This window comes from Oncorhynchus gorbuscha, linkage group LG17 (genome assembly GCF_021184085.1).
Source record: "Oncorhynchus gorbuscha isolate QuinsamMale2020 ecotype Even-year linkage group LG17, OgorEven_v1.0, whole genome shotgun sequence".
In the NCBI taxonomy this organism is placed as follows: Eukaryota; Metazoa; Chordata; class Actinopteri; order Salmoniformes; family Salmonidae; genus Oncorhynchus; species Oncorhynchus gorbuscha.
This window is the reverse complement of record NC_060189.1, coordinates 55,959,613-55,971,715: the sequence shown is the minus strand read 5'-3', so window position 1 is coordinate 55,971,715 and position 12,103 is coordinate 55,959,613. Positions and strand designations below refer to the sequence as shown.

General features: G+C 41.1%; 1 protein-coding gene across 5 annotated transcripts in view; it reads right to left on the bottom strand.

Moving 5' to 3' along the window:
- The window catches only part of LOC124001246 (lipopolysaccharide-responsive and beige-like anchor protein), a 399,363-nt gene that overhangs the window by 254,950 nt on the left and 132,310 nt on the right, over positions 1-12,103 (bottom strand). For all 5 annotated transcript variants that reach the window (XM_046307891.1, XM_046307893.1, XM_046307892.1 and 2 more), the window contains exons 31-32: positions 5,159-5,328; positions 81-153 (exon numbers count right to left, since the gene is read on the bottom strand). In XM_046307891.1, the coding sequence (XP_046163847.1) occupies positions 81-153; positions 5,159-5,328 (243 nt within the window). The remainder of the gene's footprint in view (positions 1-80; positions 154-5,158; positions 5,329-12,103) is intronic.

Below are 12,103 nucleotides of genomic sequence, written 5' to 3'. Positions count from 1 at the left end.
GAAAAATTAAGAATGTGTGTGTGTGAGAGAGAGAGAGCGAGAACTCTCGTGTTCAGGTGGTGTGTGTAGTGACGTATCACCTCATACTGGGGGCTGTGTCCCGGGTCATTGGGGACAGCGTGGGGACAGATGGCAGGTTGGTGCTGGCTGATCCTGGTGGAAACCAGAGAGCCTCATTATTAGTCTGGGAGCAAGACAGGACAGTAGACACACACGAACAGAAGAGCGCACGCACACACACACACACACACACACACACACACACACACACACACACACACACACACACACACACACACACACACACACACACACACACACACACACACACACACACACACACACACACACACACACACACACACCTCCCTCATCCACCTCAATGCATTTCTACATAAAGAAAGGAGTGGAGTATAAATGTGGTTTCTGGAGATAATCCAGTGGTTCATTATTAGTATCAGTATCATTATCGGTATCATTATTAGCATCAGTATCATTATTAGCATCATTATTAGCATCATTATCAGTATCGGTATCATTATTAGTATCATTATTAGCATCATTATTAGTATCAGTATCATTATTAGCATCAGTATCATTATTAGCATCAGTATTACTATTAGTATCATTATTACCAACAGTATCATTATTAGCATCAGTATTACTATTAGTATCATTATTACCATCAGTCTCATTATTCGTATCATGATTAGTATCAGTATCATTATTGGTATCAGTATCATTATTAGTATAAGTATCAGCATTATTAGCATCAGTATCAGCATTATTAGCATCAGTATCATTATTAGTATCAGTATCATTACTAGTAGCAGTATCGTTATGCGTATCATTATTAGCATCATTATTACTATCATTATTAGTATCATTATTCGTATCATTATTGGTATCATTATTCGCATCATTATTCGCATCATTATTCGCATCATTATTCGCATCATTATTCGCATCATTATTTGCATCATTATCAGTATCGGTATCAGTATCATTATTAGTATCATTATTAGCATCGTTATCAGTATCATCGTTAGTATCATTATTAGTATCGGTATCATTATTAGCATCATTATCAGTATCATTATTAGTATCAGTATCATTATTAGCATCGTTATCAGTATCATCGTTAGTATCGGGATCATTATTAGTATCATTATTAGCATCATTATCAGTATCATTATTAGTATCAGTATCATTATTACTATCATTATTACTATCATTATTACCATCATTATTACTATCATTATTACTATCATTATTGGTATCATTATTAGCATCATTATCAGTATCGGTATCATTATTAGTATCATTATTAGCATCGTTATCAGTATCAGTATCGTTAGTATCATTATTAGTATCGGTATCATTATTAGTATCATTATCAGTATCATTAGTAGTATCAGTATCATTATTAGTATCAGTATCATTATTAGCATCGTTATCAGTATCATCGTTAGTATCATTATTAGTATCGGTATCATTATTAGTATCATTATTAGCATCATTATCAGTATCATTATTAGTATCAGTATCATTATTAGCATCATTATAACTATCATTATTGGTATCATTATTGGCATCATTATCAGTATCGGTATCATTATTAGTATCATTATTAGCATCATTATTAGTATCAGTATCATTATTAGCATCATTATTACTATCATTATTACTATCATTATTAGTATCATTATTGGTATCATTATTAGCATCATTATCAGTATCGGTATCATTATTAGTATCATTATTAGCATCGTTATCAGTATCAGTATCGTTAGTATCATTATTAGTATCGGTATCAGTATTAGTATCAGTATCATTAGTAGTATCAGTATCATTATTAGTATCAGTATCATTATTAGCATCGTTATCAGTATCATCGTTAGTATCATTATTAGTATCGGTATCATTATTAGTATCATTATTAGCATCATTATTAGTATCAGTATCATTATTAGCATCATTATTACTATCATTATTACTATCATTATTAGTATCATTATTGGTATCATTATTAGCATCATTATCAGTATCGGTATCATTATTAGTATCATTATTAGCATCGTTATCAGTATCAGTATCGTTAGTATCATTATTAGTATCGGTATCAGTATTAGTATCAGTATCAGTATTAGTATCAGTATCATTATTAGTATCAGTATCATTATTAGTATCAGTATCATTATTAGCATCTGTATCATTATTAGCATCTGTATCATTATTAGCATCTGTATCATTATTAGCATCAGTATCATTATCAGTTTCATTATTAGTATCAGTATTAGTATCATTATTAGCATCAGTATTAGCATTATTAGTATCAGTATCAGCATTATTAGTATCAGTGTCATTGTTAGTATCAGTATCGTTATTAGTATCCGTATCGTTACGGATCGCTACACTCGCATTAACATCTGCTAACCATGTGTATGTGACAAATAAAATTTGATTTGATTATTAGTATCAGTATCATTATTAGCATCAGTATCATTATCAGTATCATTATTAGCATCAGTATCATTATCAGTATCATTATTAGTATCAGTATCATTATTAGCATCAGTACCATTATTAGTATCAGTATCATTATGAGTATCATTATTAGTATCATTATTAGTATCAGTATCATTATCAGTATCATTATTAGCATCAATATCATTATCAGTATCATTATTATTATTATCAGTATCATTAGTAGCATCAGTATCATTAGTAGTATCAGTATCAGTATCATTATTAGTATCCGTATCATTATTAGTATCATTATCAGTATCATTATTATTATTATCAGTATCATTATTAGCATCAGTATCATTAGTAGTATCAGTATCAGTATCATTATTAGCATCAGTACCATTATTAGTATCAGTATCATTATGAGTATCATTATTAGTATCATTATTAGTATCATTATCATTATCAGTATCATTATTAGCATCAGTATCATTATCAGTATCATTATTATTATTATCAGTATCATTATTAGCATCAGTATCATTAGTAGTATCAGCATCATTATTATTATTAGTATCAGTATCATTATTATTATTAGATATGACAATGCATTGGCCCTCCTCCACACCAATAGATTACTGCACTGAAGGAACGAGTGGCTCAATAAATTTGGTTTCAGAGCATTTCCATTCTAATGTTCCAGAACGGGTGGATGTATGTGTGTGTGGGATAAGTGTAGTGTAATTGTCTGGTGTTAGATAGTGGATGATGTAGAGCTGACTCCGTACAGCTTCCTTCCACTTGGGCACAGATCATTTTGTTCATGTATGGCCTAATTAATGCTACATTCATCAGGGAATATTCATGCAGATTGTTTTTTACAAACCAGCATAGATATTAGCAGGGTTTTCCTTTTACACACCACTATGCATACAGGATTCGTTTGCCTTTTGAGCTGATATTGGACTGAACCATTTGAAAATGTTCCGGTAAATAGTGAAAATTATTTTATATAAAGTAAGCAAAAAAGTATACTTTTTTTAATGAACACATTTGCTTTCATCGCTTTGGGCGCATATTCATGAAATGACTTCCAGGTGCTTTACGACACCGTCCTCGCGGCAGAGACACACGAGTCTATAATGTCTACAAAGCACAACGTTTGATTGATCTGGCAATAAATTCTATTTCACTGTCGCCCGTAAATTCCATAATGCCCGGCAGAATACATGGAGGCGAATCCTCTGGTGTTCGGTGGGCTTGTTTTCCCAGCCGTAAGGGAAGGTCTCAGAGCGGGGATAACTCTTAGGGATGACAGGCTGTGGACTGGAATGTGTGTGTGTGGACACGGGGCCCCGTCTTTAAGCACCACTGTGCTGTGTGGCCCGCTGAGAGGCTCCCGGTGGACATGAAGTAGCTCCTTCAAACAGTGGAGGAGTAAATTAACTTATCTCCATTAATCCTCCCACTGGCCCCCCTTAAACCCCCCCCCCACACACACACACTCTACCGCCTTTCACACACACTCCTCTCAAACTGCACACACACACTTACGCAAACATTTCCCGCCTAAAACAAACACACACACACACACACACAACATGAAAGGAAATGTCAATAGGTCTTCTGCCCAGTGTTTACCGACTGTCACCATGGACTAAAGGAGTCCTACTCCACTCAATAGACAAGACTTCTACTTGAGTTGAAAGAAATTTGAGCACTTTTATTAAGCTGAGCCTGGTGCATAGAAAACAATGTGGACTTGATATAGTTTATACATTAATCTATGATTCTATAACTTGTTATGCATAATTTATCATTCATATACACTGTATAATTCCTAGTTCTATGACACACAGAATATCACTCCTTCTTTACCTAATGTAAACATGGCATCATCACATTTAAGCCAAACCTAAATAAATACCCCATTAAGACAGAATAAAAGTCCGTATTAGGGCTGCAGTCAGAGTACTGTACTATATAGCGTCTGACAGTGATCCCTGATAACGCACTAATCCTGTAATAATGCTGCTCGGTCTGCCTGCTCTGCTGTGTTCCAGGCTAACTGGATTACACAGCGTGGAGGGAACATTTAGAAAGACACACTGAAATACTATCCTACATTTTATTAATCTAGCAGACACTCTTATCCAGAGTGACTTACATGAGCAATGAGGGTTAAGTGCCTTGCTCAAGGGCACATCAGCAGATGTTTCACCTAGCTGGCTCGGGGATTACAGGCCCAACGTTCTTAACCACTAGGCTACCTGCCGCCTTATACTGAGGGACTGATCTATGGAACCTAACATAGAAGTACTGCGAGGGCTTAAGGAGGCTGATTAGGGACTGTGGTATCAACACAGGTTTTAGAAAGAGGATAAGACGACTGTTTTACTGTCAGATAAGCTGCAAAATGCATCATACGGTGACACTGTATTTTGAAAGTTCAATATCTTGAAAACTTCACTGCAGACAAGCAAAACATTTCGGGACATTATCAACAGTGGTCTAATGAAGCAAATACCAAAAGACTGTTTTTTGACAGGTATTTCCCTTGGGCTTGGCTAGCTGGAATTCTTGGTGTTGTCACTGACTACTTCTTCGATGCAGCTCTGACGTGCCGTCTCCGTAGCATGGTAACCTTACTGCTGGGACACCTAACACACCTCCTAAGCTGCTGACTCACCAGCTGCAGCCTCAGCGGTGGTGCTCTGGGAGGCATCGCCCGTGGAAACCACGGCAACGTTGTTGACTGGTGTCCCGGTAGCCGCCACGGCAGCGGTGGCTGATGGGACAGGAGTGGAGGAGCCTGGGGACGGAGCCCCGCCCACCTTCTTGGGCACCACCCGAACGCTTCTGTAAAAGATGAGAGTAAATATGAAAATGTGTGTTGAATACTATTAAAACACACATTATAAAATCCATTCCTTGAGACATCTGACTAACTAAGGACATAAGAAAATAACTTTTGTCATTCTAGAATTTAAACAATAGTGATGTCAGTTTAGTAGGCATAATGCATAGTGATTGATAAGACAGGCTGCAGCATGCGAAAACAACAGTACAGGATCCCATTTAGACAGTCGAGTCATTAGAGGCCTATTTCCCTGACACAGAATATTCAGTAATGGCTGCATCCATCTTGCCTGAAATCGATTGGCTCCCTGCAGCACTCACTCAGTAAGTCAGTAAACATTGTGATTTATTAGCGGAAAGTGGGCCCATCCACCATTACAAATAATATTAAAGCTTCAATACATTGTTAGGGATGTGACCACGACAACATAACAAAATGTGGCAAATCTGGATTCTGGCTCGGAGAAAAATGGAGCACATATGACAGAAAAGCAGGAATTCCTGAGAAATAAATCTGATATATCTGATGTATTTTGGTGATCAGCTAGAAGGAATAGATCATTCAAAGGTATCAGCAGATGAACCTGCTCTTTCTTACACAATATAGCTCAAAGAAAAGAAGCTACCGCACATTGTTCTTGCTATGCATCCCATTTGGTTTGAGCCAACAGTTGGGACACAGCCTTTGTAGTGGTTTTACTCTTCTACTATTGTTTTAAACACATGGATAGCAGACATGGTCATAGACCCACAGCAGAAGCTGTAGTAAACTACTTTACTCTTAGGATACCTTAGGTTACACTAGGGGTGGGCAACATGCGGCCCGCGGACAGGATCCGGCCTGCAAGCCCATACATTCTGTGTCCCGCTGGAGCTTTTGTTAGGGGGAGGGAGGTTTGTTTTGGTTAAAAAGCACTCCAGGACACTCTTCAACGTCTACAAATAGATAGAAGGTACGTAGACGTTATAATGACCCTATGTGTTTACACTGTATCCCTGTCCTCAAGGTCCCTACTGTATGCTATGGGCCAGTGTTGGAGGTCCTGGTCTACCCCCATCCATAACACAGTGGTCTGGTGTAGGTTAAGGCAGGCAACACGCACCTCTGAGTCAGAGGGGTTGGGTTAAACGCAGAAGACACATGACAAGGTATCCCCCCTTTCCCTGACCAATGCTGTATCATGCTGTATCTCTACAGTATGGGTTCTAGTGTACTACCATACGTAACATATAGTGGTCTGGTGTACTACTTGAGTCACATGTTACTGGTACCAGTGTATCCCTCTCCCTAGGGGCCAGTGCTGTAGGAGACCTGGTGCTCTCCTATCAATAACATCCTTACAGGAAGAGAGCGGAAACAGCGTCTGGATAAAGCTGTCAGTTTAAACTAGGCTTCCTGACAGGCCAGTGGCCCTATCAAAGTAGACCTGGGCCTTCTTATCAGTGCTGACACAGAGGGAGCATGGCCTAATCACTACCTACTGGTCAAAAACACACACACACACACACACAGAAAGAAAGAAAGAAAGAGAGAGAAACACACACACACATACACACACAGAAACACACAGAGAGGAGTATGTATACTGGGCTTCAGTAGCTCCGCAGACAGAAAGCTGGCGTTGGTATCAAAGCAGGGCCTGGATGATTTAAGACGGCAGATGACACACATTAGGCTGAAGGTACTTTGGATGTTAAACACTGACTGGTTCTGACCCCGCTGTGATCTATGCTGCAGGATGATACAGTCTGGCTGCAGAAATACCAGCAACGGTTTAGTCTACTGTCTTCACACACACTGTTTAGTACATACAGGTAATGTTTTAGCTACTTCTGCTGAATGCACTTATTGCACGTTCCTCTGGATAAGAGAGTGTTGCCTAATTTCTCGAATGAAAACAATGTATTCCACAATGGTAGCGGTCTTATTTGGTGTTGTAGTCTTATTTCTAGAACAGGGTTAATGTCCATAATGTATATTGTAAATTCCTTCCAATCCATCATTGAACTTCTGCTGGCTATTTTCAAGCATATCACAGGTTTATTGCCAATATGGCCGCTCTATAATTGTGGTACTGTATAACCATCTGCAGTTCAAATGTTGAATCTGTGACATTAATATGACTTACAAAGGGGCAGTTCACCCAAATTACATGGATTTCCTTACCCTGTAAGCATTCTATGGACAAGGTATGACAGCAATCCATACTTTGGTTAAGTTTCCTTGGCATTGTTTACACATGCTAACACTTTAGCATTTGTGGCACAAATCCCATTTATGTCATGGGACCGATATTAGCATTTTTCGTGCATCATTTCCAAATAATTTATAAGTGACTTTGTTGGGCTGCACAATCAATTTGAGATACTTCCAGATGATTTGGCACCAAAAAATCCAATATTCGGTCCAATGACTTGGATTTGTGCCACAACAGTGCGGATAAAGTTCGGAATGACACAATTTCATGCGTGCAACATCTAAAAGACCTGCATCATTACACAGAACTCTGCCATTTCTAAAAGGAACGATTTGTTTATGGAGCCTTCGCTAATGTTAATACGTGGCCCATATAGTGCGGAACGAAAGACGTGTATGGCGTTGTGGGGGGGATAACTTTCTCAAAACCAAGTGAAATCACAAATTGAAAAAAGAGGACTCTTCTATAACATGCCCTTCACTTAAAAAAATTGAAATTTTATTTGGTTGTAAAATGTAAACTTTCTCCTTGGCACTTAATGGCCCTAGTTCTGAACAGTAAAGGACATAACAAATAGGAATTAATACACTAGCTAATTAGCCTCGGCTCACAGTCAAAAAACCCACCGCTGTCCCTTCGCAGTGGTTGGTAACAACTATCCTATTCTGCTTTACACTTAACCTATTTGTAGATTGAACAATCAAATGGGATGACTCTCCAGGACCCTAGCTTGCTAAGCAGTAACTTTATACACAGGCGTTCACTTTCTCACTCACACTTTCAGCCTGTAAGCACATTCCTCGATTCAACTCTTAGGAATAGCACAGATTAATGAAATTGCTTGTGTTTACAAGGCGGCGAGCCCGGTTATTGGTTAAAACCTCTAAATTATTCAGGCCCTGACAACCCGAAGCCCAGAGAGCCCAGAGCTTTGCTTCTCCCAGCTCCTCTCCTGGTCGTGGGTTTAACAGTAACAGCCAAGCACCTGCTCTGACGGCTGATTAATCGACAGGGGCGTGGGGCTCAACGATAAGTGTAGCTAATAACCTAACTGAATAATTTAAAGGCCTGACTTGCTGGGGAACCTAACACCGAACCCCAACCCTGTACCACTACACACACACCTCTCCATGGGATTGACATAGCCTGGCTTCTCTTACTCATGACCAGTGCAGAGAACCAGTCCATGGTCTCTCCTGTCTCTCGCTGTCGACACCTCTCTCCCTGGGTGTTTCACATCAGCACCACGCCTGATATTAGTGACTCCCGTCCAATCTAGTCAGTATCTGACCAGCCAGGTTTACTGGATAGGCCTTTCCCTTCTGGTCTGACTTAGAGTAGACATATCTGGCACTGCCCTTCCCTTCTGGTCTGACTTAGAGTAGACATATCTGGCACTGCCCTTCCCTTCTGGTCTGACTTAGAGTAGACATATCTGGCACTGCCTTTCCCTTCTGGTCTGACTTAGAGTAGACATATCTGGCACTGCCTTTCCCTTCTGGTATGACTTAGAGTAGACATATCTGGCACTGCCCTTCACTTCTGGTCTGACTTAGAGTAGACATATCTGGCCTTGCCTTCTGGTCTGACTTAGAGTAGACATATCTGGCACTGCCCTTCCCTTCCCTTCTGGTCTGACTTAGAGTAGACATATCTGGCACTGCCCTTCCCTTCCCTTCTGGTCTGACTTAGAGTAGACATATCTGGCACTGCCTTTCCCTTCTGGTCTGACTTAGAGTAGACATATCTGGCACTGCCTTTCCCTTCTGGTATGACTTAGAGTAGACATATCTGGCACTGCCCTTCCCTTCTGGTATGACTTAGAGTAGACATATCTGGCACTGCCTTTCCCTTCTGGTCTGACTTAGAGTAGACATATCTGGCACTGCCTTTCCCTTCTGGTATGACTTAGAGTAGACATATCTGGCACTGCCCTTCCCTTCTGGTATGACTTAGAGTAGACATATCTGGCACTGCCTTTCCCTTCTGGTATGACTTAGAGTAGACATATCTGGCACTGTCCTTCCCTTCCCTTCCCTTCTGGTATGACTTAGAGTAGACATATCTGGCACTGCCTTTCCCTTCTGGTATGACTTAGAGTAGACATATCTGGCACTGCCTTTCCCTTCTGGTCTGACTTAGAGTAGACATATCTGGCACTGCCCTTCCCTTCTGGTATGACTTAGAGTAGACATATCTGGCACTGCCCTTCCCTTCCCTTCTGGTATGACTTAGAGTAGACATATCTGGCACTGCCTTTCCCTTCTGGTCTGACTTAGAGTAGACATATCTGGCACTGCCCTTCCCTTCTGGTCTGACTTAGAGTAGACATATCTGGCACTGCCTTTCCCTTCTGGTCTGACTTAGAGTAGACATATCTGGCACTGCCTTTCCCTTCTGGTCTGACTTAGAGTAGACATATCTGGCACTGCCTTTCCCTTCTGGTCTGACTTAGAGTAGACATATCTGGCACTGCCCTTCCCTTCTGGTATGACTTAGAGTAGACATATCTGGCACTGCCCTTCCCTTCCCTTCTGGTATGACTTAGAGTAGACATATCTGGCACTGCCCTTCCCTTCTGGTATGACTTAGAGTAGACATATCTGGCACTGCCCTTCCCTTCCCTTCTGGTCTGACTTAGAGTAGACATATCTGGCACTGCCTTTCCCTTCTGGTCTGACTTAGAGTAGACATATCTGGCACTGCCCTTCCCTTCCCTTCTGGTCTGACTTAGAGTAGACATATCTGGCACTGCCCTTCCCTTCCCTTCTGGTATGACTTAGAGTAGACATATCTGGCACTGCCCTTCCCTTCTGGTCTGACTTAGAGTAGACATATCTGGCACTGCCCTTCCCTTCTGGTCTGACTTAGAGTAGACATATCTGGCACTGCCTTTCCCTTCTGGTCTGACTTAGAGTAGACATATCTGGCACTGCCTTTCCCTTCTGGTATGACTTAGAGTAGACATATCTGGCACTGCCTTCCCTTCCCTTCTGGTATGACTTAGAGTAGACATATCTGGCACTGCCTTTCCCTTCTGGTCTGACTTAGAGTAGACATATCTGGCACTGCCCTTCCCTTCTGGTATGACTTAGAGTAGACATATCTGGCACTGCCCTTCCCTTCTGGTATGACTTAGAGTAGACATATCTGGCACTGCCTTTCCCTTCTGGTCTGACTTAGAGTAGACATATCTGGCACTGCCTTTCCCTTCTGGTATGACTTAGAGTAGACATATCTGGCACTGCCCTTCCCTTCTGGTATGACTTAGAGTAGACATATCTGGCACTGCCTTTCTGATGGCTATAGTACAGAGTATGTGAATTATTTAATCATCCAACACATCACACAATACCAGCTACACATGTTCACGTACCGTGTTTTCAAACATGGTTCAAACTGCAAAAGAACAACAAGCCATTAGACTCCACATGGGAATTGTTAAGTGGGATGAACTATATTTTTAATTCCCAAGTGGACGTTGAGGTTAGCATCAGATTCTCAGCACAGACAAGCTTAACAGGACAAATTGAAGTAAATATCCAGATGAATGCTAACTGCATGTCTCATACTGTTGCCCCCCCGTACCCCCCATTCTCCTGTTTATCCTTATGGCTTATTCGTGTAAGGGGATGGGGGTGGGGCCCCAGCAGCTGTCTGTCTGTCTGTGTCTCATGCAGTCTGGCTTTGATCTTCCTCCCTCTCCCTCTCACTGTGCATGTCAACATGTGAATCATGCCTCCTGTGTTCTTTATATCCCCCTAACAACAACCCCTTCCCAACCTCCAACGCTCTACCTGTGACTTTCGGTCACAGCGTCCGGTTGGACCTGGCCTTGGTGACATCAGTGATGAAAGACAGTAGTGTTTGGCCTGAGGACAGCAGAGGTGGAGAGAAAGAAGGGAGAGATGGAGCACCCTCCATGTCTCTCCCAGTGTGACAGGGGATCACACTTCAGGTTCCTATTCAAGGAGGCCCATTGTCATCTATCTGGTCTGACAAGTATCTCTGTCATGGCAGTATGCTGTTTGTTGATCACAGTATGTTCATGCGCCAATGAGCAAATAGCTATGATATTTGCACTCAATACATTTACTTTTAATTCCTTACCACAAAACATCACATTTTCAACACGGTCGGTCTTTGCTTTACAAAGGTATGTGGCAAGGCCAACTTACAGCATTCAAAATGCCTTACTAACACAAATGTCAAACTAACACCCACATTGGCTGGTGTAACATGCCATGTAAATCACACTGCTATTCTTCCTCCCGTAGATGACTGTTTACCAGGGCTCTGGTTAGCATCAGCAAATATTTGTGGACTTTGTCATAACAGGGGCATATCCCCGAGACGAATGTATGTACGGCAGAATCTAGCCGACTGGGCCTCCATCTCTCTGCCTAGTAAATAAATCAGAGTGATACTTCACCTCTGACCCCGGCCATTTTTATCTGGGAGATCCTGCTTTTTCCACGCTCGTAAATGTAAAACCCCGGGACCAGTTATTTGGATTGAGGAAGGCCTGTCTGCACAGGGTGTCTGTCTGCACAGGGTGTCTGTCTGCACAGGGTGTC